Consider the following 19,378-nt stretch of genomic DNA (forward strand, 5'->3'; position numbering starts at 1 on the left):
GACTCCAGGATGGCTCCCAGGTTTCTGGCCTGAATGAACATTTGGAAGGATGAAGTTCTGATCCACGGAGCTGGAACAGGGCTGCAGGAAATCGCAGTTTAATTTTGAGCATAATGAGACACCAATTCAACCAGAGGTTGTCAAATGTCATCTGGAGACCCCTGGAAATCTCAGACTCTTTTGGAGTTCTGCAAAATCAAAATGGTTTTTATGATACTGAGAGGTCACTTTTCGATGGCACTCTCACCCTCCCTTACGCATACACGGTGTTTTCCAGAGGCCACACGACATGTGCTGACAGTATCATTCTGACAATGGAATAGGGGCCTGTATATTTTTAGATGTTTTAATTTTTAATCTGGTAATTATCAACAGATATAACTCACATAAAATCTCTGTGTCCTCAGTAATTGAAGAGTGTCAGGCAGTTCTGAGACCAAGAAGTCTGAGCAGCCCTGTGTTGGACACCCAGAGGGAGACGTCTAGGAGACAGCTGATGATATGAGTGTGGAGTTCAGGGAAGAAGCTGGGCCTGGAGATGTGGTCTGGGAAGCATCTTTATAGAAATGAGTCATGAGTGAAATCACCAACAGAGAAAGAGCAGAAAGAAATGGGATGCTGGCGGAGTCTGAAGGCACGTTTAGGCCTTAGGGAGACCAGGAAGAACCAGCAAGAGACTGAGAAGGAACAGTCAGGTGTGGGGAGCCAAGACAGCGTGGTGCCCTGGAAGCCAGGCAGAGGATGTTTCCAGGAGAGAGGGGACACCATGCCAGGTGTGCAACAGGTCTGACTGGAGGATGGCCAGGAATTGAGCAGCTGGCACCGGATTCAAGAGCAGATGAGGAGGAAAGAAGTCCAGACAACATAGGAGTTTTAAGGGAAAGAAATGCAACAGTATTTAAGGGGCAGTGGGGCCCAAAAGGCTTCTAGTTTTTAACATAAAAAAATGACACCAGTTTTGCAGGCTGTTGGGAATGAATAGGAAAAGAAAAAGACTAAAGAGGGAAACAAGGAGAGATGAGATTCCAAAACAACGTCCTCCAAAAATGAATGTCTTCTGCCCAAGCAGGTGGGGTCTGCTCTGGCCAAGAACAGACAGTGCCGCCACAACACCAGGCTGCAGAGCGAACGCGGCTCCTGCCTGGATTTGTAGTGAAACAGACAGCAGTTGAGAATGAGGATGGAGGTGGTGGTGGTGCTGGAAGCAGACGAGGCATGAAGAACATCGGAGAGCTGTGGAGCCAATGGTTAGACATACACGTATTCACAGCATCAAACGCCTGATTGTGATCATGAATTGAAATACAACAGTTACACAGGGTTGCGTGCTTTTCTCCAGCCATGTTTATTTGCATAGGAACAGGTAAGTAGGCAAAAAGTTGGACTTCACTGGTGTATTTTAGCCAAGAATTAGAACAAAAGCACCACAGGACAATATGAGCAAGCCAGGAGCTTCGATCTGCGAGAAGGAATCTGAGCTTGGGGAGCATAAAGTGACAAAGGGAGAGGGAGCGGCTGACATGATCTGGTCAAAGTAGATTCAAAGCCAAGTGGTTTCTTTTTTTGCGGGGGTTGGGGTGTCTGGAAGTATCAATGAGGAGTAAGAAGGACACCTACCTCACGCTCCAGACCTCGCCGAGAGGATGAGAAGTGTAGGAGAGACAACGGCAGCACCGTGAGTGTCCCGGGAGAAAGCCACGTTTGTTAAAGGGAGATGGAAAGAAACTGCCCCCAAGAGGCTGTTGAGAATGAACTCCAGAGGACACAGGAAAAGCTGGGGAGCAGGGGATGCTGTCAAAAAAGAGACTGCAAGGAGCTCCTCAGAGATGAGTCTGAAATACGAGGGATCACCTGGAGCTTTGGCCTTGTGGGAAGAGCCCAGGGATGGGGCACGCCATCGGTTGTGGGGTTCCCAGGCATGGGAGTGGGAAGGCTGTGACGGACGAGGGCAGAGCGCTGGGCTCAGCAGCATGGAGCTCTAGGTGCCCATTTGACTTCTGGTAGCACAGGGTGCTTGAAGGGGCAGCTTAACTCAGAGTGTAGAGGCCATGGAGCCTCCTTTGAATGGTGGCCTAGAGAGAAGAGTCATCTTACTCCAAGTGAAGGGACTCCCTCCTGGCTACTTTAGAAAATTTTACAGTTTCTCTATTGTACACAATGGATTTTTAAAATCATTGGGTAGTAATAACGAAGGTAAAGAAAACTCAACCTAGCTTTTGAAATCTTGTATCCAAATGACAATACCAATTACACAAACTTTAATTAAGCTTTTACTTAAAAATGTACAAAATATCTGAAGACTCATATCATAGTATCAGAATGAAACTGCTGTTGAAAACACTTTCTACTGGACTCTGAGGAGAGAGCCAAAGCTTTCACTGTGTGTAAGCAGCAGGTTAAGGAGATGACTGTGAACCTCCTGCAGGACTTAGGGAATGCGTGTAAAATTGCTAAATAGAAAGCTTCAGTGAGTGTCACATTTTTGAGTTTTGAGGGAAAAATCCTGTATACCCAGAGAAGAGTGGACAGATTTCCTACAGGCATGCACTTTCGGGGAACCACCCACCAAATCCCTGGGGTTCCTTCAGGAACCGCCAGGTAGACTGGTCAGACGAAGCTTGGGGAAGGGAGAGCCTGAGGTCAGCATGTTTAACACTACAGCTTTTAGACGTCCCACTCAGATACGCACATCCCATTTGAAAGAAGAAGTCGGGATTTCATGGAGTCTCTGCTTTCCTCTTTGTGAGTGCGGCAACGAATTCCGACAGTGCTCCGTGTCCTCACTGTGACTCAGACATCAACCTAGACTCTGTCACCTCATGCTAGAGAGGTCTATCTGATGAGAACCACAGCAGAGGCATAACCAAGACAGATGTTAAGGAGACCCCTTTCAACCAGAATTTGCCAAGAGTCCCTGGCAAATCGCCTGGGACTCGTTCAATAGATTGTTCACCTGGCCTCTCCCCTGAGGGTTCTGATTCCTAGGTAGGGTTTGGAACCCAGTCTGTGTTATTACAATGCAAACCAGGTGATGTCTAACAGATGATCAAATTTGGGAAGCGTTACCCAGGATGATGAGAAAGTCAAGCAATACCCCTTTTTTGGCTTGAAATAACTTCATCCAGTTTTCTGTCCCTTTCAACTAAGTCTTCCTTGATATAATGGGGGTCTTTGGACAACTGCAACTTTTCCAGAATTATCACATTTACCCATTTTTTCATGGTTCTCAAGACATTAAATTCTTTTAACTTTAAGGCAGAGCTTAAGACCTGCTAAAAATAAGCTTTTAAGACTTAAGTAACTGACTAGCCACAAAAATCCATAAATAAAAATTAATACCTCAAATTAATATTTTCCAGTCGTATAATTAGACTTCCTTATATTCCTTAATGCTAGGACAACCTTAAGCAACTTCTATCGTTGAAATGTTTGTCTTTGGCATTCTTTTGAAAGGTCACACTCTCCCGTGTTTCTTGTCTTCTCATGCTTAGAAATTGAACAGGTTAAGGAACCTGGGCTACTTGCCCAGAACAATGTTAACAACAGTTAACAGCGCTAAGAACTAAAAGGAAAATAAAATGGTTTTCATTCCTAATATGTTAATGAGGCTAAATCCAGAATGAGATCGTGTGCCACAAAGGTAAGACAACTTGAGTGATCTGCATTCGTTGAAATTACAGTTTCAGGGACTCGCGTATCGTCAGTAAAGCTTACGCGCACCACATCTGCAAGCAATGTTTAGAGTGTTCCCAGGATTTACAATAATTCGTTCATTTTAAGCCTTCTCTTTGCAAAAGTTCCTGAGAATTCCTATAAATATGCAGACATAAAAAGCTACAATTACCAACTTCACAACACCACAGACTTCTGAGTCTGTACTTCCTTGTAAGCTGTGGATACCCATTCTTACTCTACAAATATTGGAGGTGGCAGCATTTCCTTAAAGAATTTTACTCTGACATTAAAGTTCCTAAGAGACACTAATTGAGCTTTTTTTTTTTTGAGACAGGGTCTCTCTGTTGCCCAGGCTGGAGTGCAGTGGCGTGATCTCGGCTCACTGCAAGCTCCGCCTCCCAGGTTCAAGTGATTCTCCTGCCTCAGCCTCCTGGCACCACGCCCGGCTAATTCTGTATTTTTAGGAGAGACAGGGTTTCACCATGCTGGTCAGGTTAACTGAGCTTTTATGAATGGAACTGTAGGCACTTTTAAAAATAAGTGAAAAGAAAATGCACATCCTTTCAGTAAAAACAAGAATTACAGTTATTCAAATAAGGTGACAATCACATCAATTTTATTTTATAACAAATAGAATCATGTTGCAGTTCCAAAACAAAATAAATAGTAATGTTAATATAGAGATTTACTACTGGCCTTTTTTGTTAAAGAGTCTTAAAATGTTTCTTTGGACAATTTAAAAATTCTCAATCTTTTTTTTACTCTCATACAAACTAGCCCCCTGCCAAATAAAAATTAAGCATATTTTCTCCTATATCTTGTGTATAGATTATGTAATAGTACCTTTTATCTTTTAAGATATGAGATGAAACCCTACCTATGACTGTAGTGAACATCCTACTTTATGCCTCTTATCTCCTTTAAATTCAAAATAGGTATTTCAAAAATAAAGTTAATATAGGTTTACAAGTAGGACTAGCTCACTCCTGAAAGTACTTTTAAGTAAATCTCCAAACACATTTCAAATACTCTCAGAGAGTCTGTTTATATTACAAAGTATCTTATCCACATTTCTTCAAAATAAACAAAAAAACCTCACAAAAGAAACAAGAAGATAAAATATAAAATCTTAACTTTTACCTATAAAATAAGGAAGCCAGTGAATAGCAATGCTAGAAATAAAATGCGAGATGTCCTAATTCCCTTCCCAAGTTTCATCCACAAAGACAACAGTTAAAAAAAAGTAAATAAAAGCTTAAAAGAATCCCAAAGTTATCATTTCCAAAAGAAAAAGCAGCTGCATCTTCTTCTGCAGGTTAGAGGTAGTAAAGGCGGTTTGACAGTGACAGATTTGGCTCTCTGTGAATACTCTGGCCAACAAGAAAAGCCAGCTTGTGGGCATACTGGCAAGGAGCAGGAACACGAATGACACCCTTTAGTGGAAGGAAAAAAAGGTTCTATTACTCTAGATTTCGCCTCTTTCAATTGCAAATCTCAGTATTAACCCTAAAAGTCTTTTAAACCACAGCTATTTCATTTTGAAAAGTGAATCTCCTTTATTCGCTAAACATCAACAAGTAGAAACACTTACTGGCCAGTTATAATAGATGTGACACAGCTTGTAAGTCAACCGCTGTATGTGGTCCGGCTTCAGGCCGCTGTTGTCATAGATGACGTTGTAATGTGTGGGAGAAACACTGCCACTTCTCACAGCCTGGCTCACGATAAAAAAATCATACCTGGAATTACAGAAAACACATGGATGTATTGAAAACTAAAACTAGGATGATTCCAGTTTCTGACAGTGAAAAGCTCTGTACTACTCTTCGCTGTAAGTTACCACAGTAACCTCATCTCTTCTCACACTGTAACATGCTTCCTTGAAGTCCAGGATCGTGGTATTCATGAACCATTTGGGACTGCTTATGTGTGAATGATGTTTATAAGGATTATGATTTTGATTTTAAATCTCTGTCATGATGCCTCCCAGCAGAACCAAGCTTTTGATATGGGTGGTAACAACTATGGCATACTTGGCTAGTTCCTGTGTTCCACCCCCACCCCCAAACCATGTGACTGAGCCTTCAGACTCCGGAAGCACAACCTGTGGGGCAGTGAGTCAGTCGAGCTTCAGGGACATGCTTTTACCACGGAACCTTGTCCCCTCTTGCTGTTTCCATTGTTACTGAGCAAAAATATAATTCATTTAATCCCCAGGAATTTAATGCAAATCTTTAAGAGGAATGGAACATGAAAGAATATAAACTAGTATAGGACCAAATGGAAGAACAAAAACTAAGCATAGCCATCCTTTGGGAATCGGTTCCAGGACCTCCTGAGGATACCCAAATCCTCGGATGCCCAGGTCCCTAACATAAAATGATGTTGTCTTTCTATAACCTCCCATATACTTGAAAGGATCATCTTTACATTATAATTCCTAATACAATGCAAATGATATGTAAATAGTTGTTTTACTGTACTGTTTAAGGAATAACGACAAGAAAAAGTCTGTACATGCTCAGTACAGACTTTTTTCCAAATAATTTTGAATCCATGGTGGCAGGACCTACAGATATAGAGAGCCGCCTGTAGTACAAAGATGAAGGAATACACATTAGATTTTTTTTTCTTGGTATCAATAAAATATCAATCCAGAGATATTGTAATTTGACCCAATAAAGATTTAAGGAAATTAACCCTGCAATTTATTATGCCCATCGAAACTAGTAAAATGAGGAAAGCAGAACTGATCTACAACAGACTGTACAGCTACTTTTTCAAAGAATGAGGAGTTAAGAAATGTTAAACGACTTGTTCAGAAAGAACAGAGAAATCACGCCAGGGCTGGAATCCAAGCCTGGCTTCCCGGCTTAGGCACAAACCATTTGCAGTGCTGGTGATTAGAGATGACTTTGGTGCTCATTAAGAGAGGGCTTCTCAGCGGCGACAAAAGCAGAAATTGACAAATGGGATCTAATTAAAGAGTGTCTGCACAGCAAAAGAAACTATCATCAGAGTGAACAGACAACCCACAGAATGGGAGAAAATTTTCGCAATCTACCCATCTGACGAAAGTCTAATATCTAGAATCTACAAGGAACTTAAGCAAATTTACAATTAAAAAAAAAAGAAACATTACAAAGTGGGCAAAGGGCAAGAACAGACACTTCTCAAAAGAAGAAATTTATGTGTCCAAGAAACATACACAAAAAAGCTCAACATCACTGATTATTAGAGAAATGCAAATCAAAACCACAATGAGATATCATCTCACACCAGTCAGAATGATGATTATTAAAAAGTCAAGAAACAACAGATGGCAAGGCAGAGGACAAATAGGAATGCTTTTCCACTGCTGGTGGGAATGTAAATTAGTTCAACCATTGTGGAAGACAGTGTGGCAATTCCTCAAAGATCTAGAACCAGAAATACCATTTGACCCAGCAATTCCATCGCTGGGTATATACCCAAAGAAATATAAATAATTCTATTATAAAGATACATGCACATGTATGTTTATACAGCACTATTCACAATAGCAAAGGCATGGAATCAACTCAAATGCCCATTAATGAGAGACCGGATGAAGAAAATGTGGTATATATACACCATGGAATACTATGTAGCCATACAAAGGAACAGATCATGCGCTTTGCAGGGACATGGATGAAGCTGGAAGCCGTTATCCTCAGGAAACTAACGAGGGAACAGAGAACCAAACACCGCGTGTTCTCACTTATAAGCGGAAGTTGAAGAGTGAGCACACACGAGCGTGGACGGGAATGACACACACGGGGGCCTGCTGGGGGGCCAGGGGGAGGAAGAGCATCAGGACAAACAGCTGATGCATGTGGGACTTAACACCTAGGTGACGGGTTGATAAGTGCGGTAAACCACCATGGCACACGTCAAGGTTACCTCTGTAACAAACCTGCACGTCCTGCACATGTGTCTCGGAACTTAAAATAAAACTAAAAACAAAACAAAGAGTGGGCTTCTCCAGGTGTCCAAATTGCATCAGCAGTTGCTACATTTTAATAATATCTAGTGAAAACTCATGACTTTTTTTATACTTCATAATTCAACTGGGATTTTACCCAATTTGTTTAAGGTAGTTACTGTCTTCAGGCCAATGTCACATCTGGGCTTTGGTATTCAGAGTAGTAGTAATGTTGGAAAGCATCGGGGGTCGTTTTGAATGGTGAAAGAGAATCCTGCAGAAATGAATTTGCTATGTTAATATCTTAGTCTTGTTTTGTCTTTCTAGCCAATTTTTTCCCAATAGGTTAGAATCCTTCTGAGCCAATGCCGTAATATCTGTCTGAGAAAAAGACAGAAATCCAAGATAATGTATTTCACAGTAAAAATTTCTCTCCACTGTCAGATAACACAGCAGACTAGGTAAGACTAAACTCTGTATGCTATTATCCTTTTCCACCTAAAGTCACTATAATTTTGCCTCATTCACCCAAGGTTCACACAGGAAAAGCGTTCCCCATGTCAACTTTGCATACAGGCGGAGACTTTATTCTGTTAAAGTCGCCTTCCTCACAAAGGTTCCAAAGCACCTACGTATAAAAACAGAAGCCCTCCCAACAGTTCGCTCTCCTGAGGAGAGAGTTAACTTAGAATGACTGATGGGTTGCCATCACGAACGTGCCCACTGCATTAACAACACCTCCCACAAAAGGGTTTTTAAGGAACTCACTAAAAATGGAACAAGTTTTGGCTGGGCACGGTGGCTCATGCCTGTAATCCCAGCACTTTAGGAGGCTGAGGCCAGTGGATCACTTGAGGCCAGGAGTTTGAGACCAGCCTAGCCATCATGGTGAAACCTCGTCTCTACTAAAAATACAAAAATTAGTTCAGCATGGTGGTGCATGCCTGTAATCCCGGCTATTCAGGAGACTAAGGCATGAGAATTCCTTGAACCCAGAAGGTAGAGGTTGCAGTGAGCTGAGATTGTGCCACTGCACTCCAACCTGGGGAACACAGCGACTCTGTCCCAAAAAAAGAGGGCCAAGTTTCCTGACTTTACCACTGAATCCTCCTCCTGTGCTACTAAGGCCATTTCCTGGTGCCCGCCAGTGCCTGCTGTAAGCTCCGGCTGGCATTCTGCTTTTCTCACGGTCAGTGAGTGTGGCTCCTGGCTGCACACAGCAGCTTGGCTCAGAAGCCACTTTTCTCATAAGCACCTCTGTCTCAGATAAAACTTCTTGACCTGTAGAAAACTAAGTGTATTACAAATCTAAACATTTTTTACTAGAAAACAATCTGTGGATAGGTTATGTGTGTAAAAAATACAAAAGCAATCTACAGAAGCAATTCTTAATCTCCATATATGTAGTAAATACCACAGAAAATAATCCTCTTCCCCCAACAAAAAACTGTACTTGGAAACCTCTGTTCAGACACTAGGAAACCATGGGCTTTCTTAATTATGTTTGACCAAATTAGTTGAAAAAATTAATGTTTATAAAAAATATAAGAACAAAAGTAAACTGGATTAAAAATGGTAAAGCATAGGGGCTATGCTAAAGAAACCACCACTCATCACATGGAACTTACCATTCTGGTCTGGTAACCTCTACGTCAATAACTGTTCCAGGAAGTGGATTCTGAAGTCTTCCTCCAGACTGAGCAAAAAATCTGGCGTTCACTCTTTTCTTCACCACAATTACCGTTAGTCTAGGGCTTAAAAATGATGATGAATGTAACTACATTTAGCCAGTCATATTTTCACGGCATTCATTCATTCAGGTGTTCATATGCTCCATGTAAAAAGGAACACACCTCTCGTGGGGCGTATCACCTGTCCAGGTTGTGGAGAAGGATCAGGATCTTACTCTTGACAGGAGTAAAGACCAGGGATAAATGGTGAGGGGGAAACCAAATGGCACCTATGTCTGGTGACACGCGGTCATGTAGATGGTTTATCCACAGACCAAACACATTACATACCTATCACACCAAAATGTTAAACCCAGCATGTCTTCGAAATTCACAGTTCATAACAGTCTTCAGTGGGCATTTTCTACCATGTAGAAAATATAATACTAACTCTAAAATCGTTGCTAGTAAGTGGATTTAAGTAGTGCTTTTCAAAATGACTGGTTCACAATCTATCAGGGGACACACACACTCTCACACAGACGCCTACATGTTCATAACACACACACACACACACACACTCTCACACAGACGTCCAATATTCATAACACACACACACACTCTCACACAGACGTCTACATGTTCATACACCTTTGTCAGGAGCAGCTGCTTCATTTCATATTAGCGTTTCACTGGAGTCTCAAATGACATTTTGTGCAGACCCTAGGACAGCCCCATACTCCTTGGCCTACCACATGTCAGATGCATCCATACAGAGGATGCCCTTTTTAGCCATCTGTATTCTTCAGGCAGCTCTCCTGTATCATGGTTCATCAGGCTTCTTGGCCTGGACACATCTGTGCACGCTCAGCTATCCCCGCTGGCAGATCCCTGGCCCTTCTGCCATGCCCTCTGACCCTGCTGAGAGCAGCCCTGCACTCGGCACTGTGTGGTCTGCTCGAGCACCTTTCACATCCTTTTCCACCCCCTCCTCCAGGCTCACTTCAAATCCTTCTGAAGCAGCCACACTTATACACACATAATCCACATAGTTAATCCATGAATTAGAACAGGTAGTAATTAGAACAGCACTGCCAGGTAGTAAGCCCTACATAAATATAATTATTAGCACCTCCATCTCCAACTACAACATTAGTTCCTTAAGAGGGCAGATACACTTGATTTCCAACACTGGGAAGCAGAGGGTTTTATACAGTATGGACCTAGTAATGTTTGACTCGGCTGTTTTGCTGATGTTTTTCACTGATAATTAAACAGGGCAAGAAACTCAGCGAGAGTACTTGAGTAAGCAGAGGACATCTTCAGAAATGTCCCTCTCTGCCTATGTAGACTATTGCTGCCCAGCGAATGCCCGCTGTAATAGCTCTGAATATAACAAAACCACAATGAACGTGTTGAAAAAATGTACAGTCCTCTGTTTCAAATGCCTCTGCCACTTACAGAGATTAAGTTCAGCATAGGGCCTCGTTAGAAAGTGATTACTATCTAGGACTTCATGATAGCATCCAAAACAAGTATCAGTCTTGGGAACAGAAGGACATAAGGTGGATAATATTAATCCTGTAACATCACAAGAAACAATTTAGCAAATATAGTCACAGAAAAGCAGGTCACAAATATGCTGGCCTGACTTTCTGATTTGTTCTTGTATCAAACATTCTAAATCAGCTACCCTGTGATGCGTCTCTATAAAAGGAACAACATTTCAATTTAAAAGCAAACATTGTGGTTCTAATTATAAATTTTATTTATTTATTTATTTATTTATTTATTTATTTATTTATTTATTATCTATTTATTTATTTTGAGATGGAGTCTCGCTCTGTCACCCAGGCTGGAGTGCACTGGCACAATCTCGGCTTGCTCCAAGCTCTGCCTCCCGGGTTCACGTCATTCTCCTGCCTCAGCCTCCTGAGTAGCTGGGACTACAGGCACCCGCCACCGTGCCCGGCTAATTTTTTGCATTTTTAGTGGAGATGGGGTTTCACCGTGTTAGCCAGGATGGTCTCCATCTCCTGACCTTGTGATCCACCCGCCTCGGCCTCCCAAAGTGCTGGGATTACAGGCGTGAGCCACCACGCCCGGCCAATGATAACTATTATACAAACATTTAAGTCCAAACTTTGCATTTTTTAAAAGTGAAGAATAATACTCAGCTATTCTACCTTTACATACAACTTGAAGGTTTTTCCCCAAAGAACTGCCTACCACGTATCGAATACTTACTGGATACTGTGTGAAGTGCATTACGTATATTTTCATTTACTCCTTTCAATGCCTCACTTAACTGTTCCCCTCTTCTACAAACGAAGGTAAAGCTGGGATTAACCGAACTCTGATTTTAAGACGTATTGCTCTTTACCACTGATCTCTACTGCCACCAATTACCAGCACAGTTCACAGTGTGCAGTCTACTTCACGCAACAGTGTGCTAAGAGTCAGCCCAAGCAGTCGACTCAGGTTCTCCTTCCCTGCAACACTGTGTTCCCACCCAGCTGCTGACGGAGCTGGGCAGGTGCACCCAGCAGCTGCACCAGGCTCTACTTTGCACCCCCAGGACGACTGTTCCCAGGTACTCATTCACTAGGGGGGCAACCTCCTCTTCAAGAGCCGTTCCTGCCAGTCCTTCTGGGAATCAAACCCAAAGGACCCTAAGAAACAGAGATGACCCGGCAAGGCCAAGAGTATGTACTCCTAGTAGCCTAACAATTCAGCTCAAGGGAATGTGACGAACTTGCACAATGACCTCTATTCATCATTTCTTGACAATCTTCACTTCAGGTATGAAGAAATGACAATGAAGACTAGAAAACACTGTGTGCTCAAGTAGTAAATCACAGGAAAAAAAGAGTAGGAAAGAAGCAGTCCAAGTTAGATCCTTCTTTACTCCCTGTGACACACACCACACCATACCTCCCCACACAGACAGAAAGGTCAAGTCAGAGAACAGTATAAAATAAGGTTTGGAAAGCCTGAAAACAAAAAAGTATCATTATTTGACAAAATATAAGCATTAAGAGTCTTAAGGGAATAGGAAAGAACATTAACTTTCATTTCCAAAATATTTAAAAAATGCGTAGTCTTTTAATATGAAACACAGCTATTTCAAAAAAGATAAAAACACTCCTGACTTTCTCTGAGACCTTCATGGCATCACATCTCATTTTAAGAAACGTCTGGGATAAACACTCATGGTGTGGGGCCTTTTAGCATTGGCCAAAGATGACTCAGAAGGCCCTTAGTAGAAATCAGGAATGAGCTCTTGGTGCTTGTCCTTTTCCTACGTACCAGGTCAAATCAAGCCCCCGATGTGGCCAGTGGCTTTCTGAATCCCTCCTTTCTATAATGATACAAAGTGCTGAAATACAAGAATAATGGGTGTGTAATACGTATGTGCAAGCACACAAAACAGGATTCAAGATCTTCCAAATATCCTGAAAAGTTCAGTCTTTAAATCTGTACTCCACCATGCACTTAGCCCTTAATACAACCATCCCTGATTTCAAATCACTCACAGATCTGATAAAGAGAAAGAGGACTAGTTAATGTAACTTATTAAAACGGCTATCTTGCAATAGTACACATTTTACTGACTCATAATGGCACTGATGGAAATGTTTGTAGGTGAGCAGAGGAAGACAAAAACTAATATGGGTTTCACAGGAAAACAAGTGCAGATTTGGATACTATCCTCGGCCATCCACATCGCTTACAGGGAGAAAGCAGAGGCCGGGAGTTGTGGCTTATGCCTGTCATCCTAGCACGTTGGGAGGCCGAGGTGGTGGATCACCTGAGGGTGGGAGTTCGAGACCAGCCTGGCAAACATGGTAAAACCCTGTCTCTATGAAAAATATAAAAATTAGCCAGGTGTGGTGGTGCACACCTGTAATCCCAGCTACTCAGGAGGCTAGGGCCGGAGAATTGCCTGAACCTGGGAGGCGGAGGTTGCAGTGAGCTGAGATCGTGCCACTTCACTCCAGCCTGGGCAACAGAGTAAGACTCTGTCTCAAAAAAAAAAAAAAAAAAAAAGAGAAAGGAGAACCATCCCCTGCCCCATGAGACTAGATGCTCACCAATCACCTTACTGATCAAACACAAGTCCACAAGGAAATGAAACAAGTATTCAGTAAGTTAAGACTGTCATGAACACTTATTTCAATAGTGAATCCTGTGGACACCTTTGGATGTACAGAATTATCAGATACCTGCACTCCAAGGTCTTAGGTAAGAAGGCTGATCGATGATTGGTAATGGTGTCTTACCATGCTGCCCTGCGAAGGAATGACCCTCTATACTACCCCACAACACAGCCTTCTTGTGAAAAATTTCCAATAGAAACTTCCCTCTGCCCTTCCCATTACCTCAAAGGCCCTACTGTCCCTATCAAGTTAGCTTCTCCCTTACCCTTTCATCTTGTGATGCTAATTTCAAAGATGTGCAGTTTTAGAAAATGCTTTACAATTTGCATGCTTACTTGTAACCTCTACCAATGGATTTTAGACAATCCAAAAACTGCGGCACTTCGTAGTTCACCAGTGTTTTGAGCTGGCCGTCTCCTACGCCATCACGGTACACGATGATCCGACTGGGCATGTACTCATTGCAGCTATTCCAAGCCCTCAGAGCCGCTGAAACAGGCCAGAGAAGTTTTACATCAATTCATGCCTACAACACAACCAGTCTGTTCTTCCCCAATTCTGGGCACATCAGTAACACAGTTTAGGGTGATTTCTGGAAGACCCCAGGTTAGAGAGCAGAAAGGCAACCCCACAGGAGACTAACCTTGCAGGCAGACTTTGAGCCCATCTACCAGCTCCTGTCCTCTATCCTGAAATATGCAGCGTGAGAACCAGCTATTCAGAGAAAAACACAGCTAGAATGAGAATGCAATTGTCTATCAATTTTTCCTTTCGGAATGATTCTATATTTATTTCACTCTTAACAATCTGTCATCTTTGTAACTGCCTTAAAGATATCTGCTACCATCTCCAAATACTTTATAAAACCTTACACAGAGGAAACAGGATACAGGAGATCCCGTATCAGCATCACAAACTGTGTCTGTTTTCATTACAAATCACTACCATGATTCCAGCTGCTGGGGAGAAAACAGAATTTAGTTATAATATCCAGGGGTGCTGTCCAGGTTGATTACACCTAAATACACACAGAAGCACACTCGTGGCCATGCTCTTGAGAAACCATTCATTGTAAGTCTCACTCTTCTAAAAGATAAAGGACCTTCAGCTCCATCCATCACCTCTAGCAAACTAATGCAGGAACAGAAAACCAAATACCACGGGTTTTCGCTGGTAAGTGGGCGCTAAATGATGAGAACTCATGGGCACAAAGAGGACAACAGACACCACGGCCCACTTGAGGGTGGAGGTGGGAGGAGGGAGAGGAGCAGAAAAAATCACTACTGGGTACTAGGCTTAGTACCTGAGTGATGAAATAACCTGAACAACAAACCTCATGACATGAGTTCAGCTATGTAACAAACCTGCACATGTACCCCTGAAACTAAAAGTAAAAAATGATAAAAGACCTTGAAACATATCCATTACTTATGTCAACAACTAATATGCCTTCAATTTTCATGTATTACTATCCTTGGCAATTCCCTTAGTTCCAAGAAAAGCAATGAAAAATAATGTTATCAAGTTGAAATACAAGTGACTGGATAAACCGAAGTGGTTTTTCTACATGAAAATGTGAAACTACATTTCAGTGGCCAGTAATTATTAAACAAACACATTTTATTTTTATTTATTTATTTATTTTCGAGACAGAGTTTCGCTCTTATTGCCTAGGCTGGAATGCAGTGGCACGATCTCGGCTCACCACAATCTCTGCCTCCTGAGTTCAAGCGATTCTCCTGCCTCAGTTTCCTGAGTAGCTGGGATTACAGGCATGACACCACCATGCCTGGCTAATTTTTTTTGTACTTTCAGTAGAGATGGAGTTTCTTCATGTTGGTCAGGCTGATCTCAAACTCCCAACCTCAAGTGATCTGCCCGCCTCAGCCTCCCAAAGTGCTGGGATTACAGGCGTGAGCCACCACACCCAGCCTAAACAAATACATTTTTAGAGAGAGTCACATTTAACAAGATGTACTTGCCAATACATATGACAAAAAAAAAAAAATCTGAAATGCAGTTTGACTAATATAGGATGAAGGTCATTCAAGAGCTAACGTAGGTCATTATTTTTCTTTCTTAAATTTGTTGCCATGTATAATTGAGAAACTGGAAGGATAACAACGAAGAATGAACACTACTCCTGAACCTGCAGACCCCGCTTTGTGTCCTCACTGCTACGCCCAGTAGCCCAGTCTCACTCACCGGGTCATCCCTTCATTGATGCTGGCAACAAATCCTGCAATTGACCTCCGTCCAGCTGTGGTGTCATGGTAACAATCAATGCCAACGATCATCGCTAGCTTCAGCTTGAATACAAATATGGTAATTTTAGATACAGCAGAGTACTAGCAACATTTAAAAAGTAAATCCATTTTCTTAAATACCAATTTTAAAACTGCATCAACCAATTAAATCAAACTCACGGGGATGTCCACCCTCCAAAGCTCTCCTCCCATCTTGCAATTCATCTGCAGGGCAATCTTTGTAGCAATGGCCATGACAGTTTGCTGTTTGCCTAAGGTTCGGGCCACCACACATTGACTTGGGGTAGGGCAATCTGTACACAGGTATTTTTTAATAGCATCATATTTGTCCTTCCGATTACTTGACAACAGACAGACAACCTAAAAACAAAGTGTCCTCGTTACAAAGAATTAGGAGACAGATGATTAAGAGTAAGGGAGAGGACAGGAAACTAAACTCACCTGTGGAGTATCAAGGTCAAGAACATGATCATTTATTTTACCATTTACTTCAGCCACACAGCGAATCAGTAGGACATTAACAAATACTGCTCATCATGTTCAACTAAATAAACGCATGTGAAGCAAATAAATCATGTTAAGCAAACTACGAGTCAAAACTGAATACTGTTTAAACTTGAGAACTTAAATATGCTCTATGTAACCAGTGTGGAAAAATTTAGAGACAGAAAACAGGGTAATATAAGTTAATGATAAGTGACAGGTAGACAAATCAAAGATTTTCTACAGTCTTAATTTACTCATGATTCACCTATGATCATAACTTGTAAGTTTTAAAGCTCTGGATTGAGAATCTGATCCAACTATGAACTTTCACAGGAGGTCCGTGGACAATTTTGGGGACAAAACAGGCGCCTGATCTAAATGCACCCCTGCCCCAATTCTGGGCATCCAAGTTTAACTTTCTGGAGTTTTTTGTTTTGTTTTGTTTTTGAGATGGAGTTTTGCTCTTGTTGCCCAGGCTGGAGAGCTGTGGCGCAATCTCGGCTCACTGCAACCTCTGCCTCCTGGGTTCCACTGATTCTCCTGCCTCAGCCTCCCGAGTAGCTGGGACTAGAGGTGCACCCCACCACGCCTGGCTAATTTTTGTGTTTTTAGTAGAGATGGGGTTTCACCCTGTTGGCCAAGATGTTCTCAATTTCCTGACTTGTCATCTGCCTGCCTCGGCCTCCCAAAGTGCTGGGACCATGAACCACCACGCCTGGCCTGAATCCAGCTTTTAACTCACTGTCATGTTCTCCAATTTATGTTCCCAGATTCTTCTCTTCCCTTTCTATAGTGCCCAGCAAAATAATTTTCCCACCTTGGGTGTTTCCGTTACCTAGATAACATAATAGATAGCTGCTTGTGGGATCTAAAGTGTGAGACGGAGGGCTAAACTAATAAACACATGAGAGGAAGCCAATTCACTTCTTAGGCTTACAGCAACACAGATGTATTGTTTATCATGAAATCTGTTTTTGCCAGCTCATTGCAATGTGGCTGTACGAAAACTCAATGGGGCAGAAGAAACTCGTCCTAGCACTCACTGCCCCACAACGTGCTGCTGTCTTCAGAATGTTTCCCGTCAATTAGAAATGTACTTTCCATTTGTTTTAAAAAATAGCCAAGGAAATAAATGTCTAATAAAAATAATCAGTGAAATCGTTGAACTAATGATTATTCACATGCATGTCATTTTTCCCTTCCTGCTTTACAATCATAATCACATAATAGTATAACCTATCATAATTTTCCTTACCACTTAAATTTTAACCTCATATTGTCATTCTTTTGCAAGTTCCATGTTCCCTCAGCAGATTTGTGGCAATTTTATGCTACAGATATAAAAAGCAATAGGAATGTACTGAACTTCTACGTCTCACCCACTACAGTCCCAGGCTACTATTACCTTTGTGTGTCAGTTTTCTAACAATCATCAACCAACTCTGCTAAAAATAAGAAGTGAAGTACTTGACTTGGAGATTTTATCAGGCAGAGCCCCACCAAAATAGATGGAATATTCAACCTGGACAAGTTGAGAGAACCTGAATAAAAGGACTACTTGTAAGACACCTTCCCCCACACCCAGGGGCTCATGGCAGCAAAAGCAGAGCAGGGAATGGTTATGGGAACAGGGCATGGGGGTGGAGAGTGAGAGGAACCCTCTGCAGGGGTCATGGCCTTTGGCCTGGCTGTGCTTTCACTTCTGCAAAGTCAATGTCTAAGCCCTACTCTTTCTCTTCCACTAGGGACCGGGAAGTCTTGAGGCCACAATTCCAAGTTCTTGGACAAAGACTGAATGGAAAGGAGATTCTAGACCAAAGGTGATTAAGATTTGGACAACTCCGGAGTTCCCTGGCACTGAGTCTGACTCTATTTTGCTACATTAAGCTGGGTGTGTGGACTTAAAAACAAAACTATGACACTGCATCTCATGTTTATAAAGACTACATTCTAGATGCAAACTAAAAACAATAACCACATCAATCTGATAGAATTTCAGGGTGGGGAGGAGTGTTAGAGAAGAAATGTAAGTTAGAAAGCTTTAAAGTTGAAAACTCTGGCTAGGAAACACAAAGGCAAGTTTGAGAAAAGCGTGTCAGCAGCGTGTGCAGGGATGTGTGTGTCTGAGAGAGAGGATGAGCAGGATGGCAGCCTGACCACATCTAAAGCACTGCCATGGTGAACAAGGCCAGGCTGTCGTGGTACAACATGTTGGCGCCTGGAACACAGAAGGCCCCGTTCTCAGCGCTGGGGACACGACATGAATGAGGCACTAGAAAGCAGTATGCCAGAGTGACAGATAGTTTCTAACCAACAATTCATAGAAAGCTGGACAAACAGTGAAGTCAAGACATACCTGACAGCCTAAAAAACTAGTTTGAGAAAAGGGGTGTCATTTTCCCTTGAATAATTCAAAAAACTTACTGGGATTGGGAAAAACAAAGAGTTAACTCAGACTCACTGAGTTTCAGGAGCTGACTGGAAGCAGCAGCAGCAACAGTGATTAACACATTCTGGGCTACTAGAGGGGGCCAGGCATGACAAGGCCATTAAACTTCAGAAGTGCTATGAGGGTTCACTACTATTATTACTACCACCCAAGTTTGTTCAGAAAAGGAAATAAAGCCAGAAGCACTTGATGAAGAGCAGGCAAATGGCTGAGCCAAGATGTGAACCCAGGGGTTTGATTTCAGTTTACCCTCTTAATAACCGTGCTACAGATCACAACAAAAATGAAACCACAACACATACTTGCTGCATGTCCCCACAATTTCAGATCACCGATGAAAACCACCCATCACTAAGTGGTTGCCAACATCTAATGTCCCCATCTCCAATTGCTAACCCTCTGCACCTTCCCCATGCCCACGCCAGGCAGCGAGACTCTGGCAAACCGGCATATGGGCTCTTCGGGACTCAGTCCTCCCCTCCTGAGTCATCACTCACTCACCTGGACGGGTGGGTCAAGCACACACACAACAACATGTTTGCAGATAACAGGGGAAAGAGCTTAGGAGAGTAGTTGAATCTGTATCCTGACCCCTCGGGGTGACGTGGATGCACGTGGAAGCTGACAAGCTGCTGAGTGTCACTCAGGGCTCCCTGCTCTCTGTGACCCTGCTCTTCCCATACCTGGGACTAGGCTGTCTGGGGAGCTTCCATGTAATTACACAACCA

The 19,378-nt window shown here is 42.4% G+C and overlaps 1 protein-coding gene across 5 annotated transcripts in view; it reads right to left on the reverse strand.

Annotated features, from left to right (window-relative positions):
- The window catches only part of PIWIL1 (piwi like RNA-mediated gene silencing 1), a 68,127-nt gene that overhangs the window by 29,070 nt on the left and 19,679 nt on the right, over nucleotides 1–19,378 (reverse strand). For 2 of the 5 annotated variants that reach the window (XM_033220107.1, XM_033220106.1), the window contains exons 15-21: nucleotides 15,875–16,075; nucleotides 15,654–15,757; nucleotides 14,092–14,162; nucleotides 13,784–13,937; nucleotides 9,247–9,372; nucleotides 5,267–5,414; nucleotides 4,270–5,108 (exon numbers count right to left, since the gene is read on the reverse strand). In XM_033220107.1, the coding sequence (XP_033075998.1) occupies nucleotides 4,992–5,108; nucleotides 5,267–5,414; nucleotides 9,247–9,372; nucleotides 13,784–13,937; nucleotides 14,092–14,162; nucleotides 15,654–15,757; nucleotides 15,875–16,075 (921 nt within the window). In that variant the 3' untranslated portion in view covers nucleotides 4,270–4,991. Of the gene's footprint in view, nucleotides 1–3,990; nucleotides 5,109–5,266; nucleotides 5,415–9,246; nucleotides 9,373–12,597; nucleotides 12,668–13,783; nucleotides 13,938–14,091; nucleotides 14,163–15,653; nucleotides 15,758–15,874; nucleotides 16,076–19,378 lie in introns of those variants that run through there. The other 3 variants (XM_033220105.1, XM_033220109.1, XM_033220110.1) reach the window with 3 other exon arrangements.

The sequence above is a fragment of the Trachypithecus francoisi genome, unplaced genomic scaffold (assembly GCF_009764315.1).
Source record: "Trachypithecus francoisi isolate TF-2019V2 unplaced genomic scaffold, Tfra_2.0 Lachesis_group11, whole genome shotgun sequence".
In the NCBI taxonomy this organism is placed as follows: Eukaryota; Metazoa; Chordata; class Mammalia; order Primates; family Cercopithecidae; genus Trachypithecus; species Trachypithecus francoisi.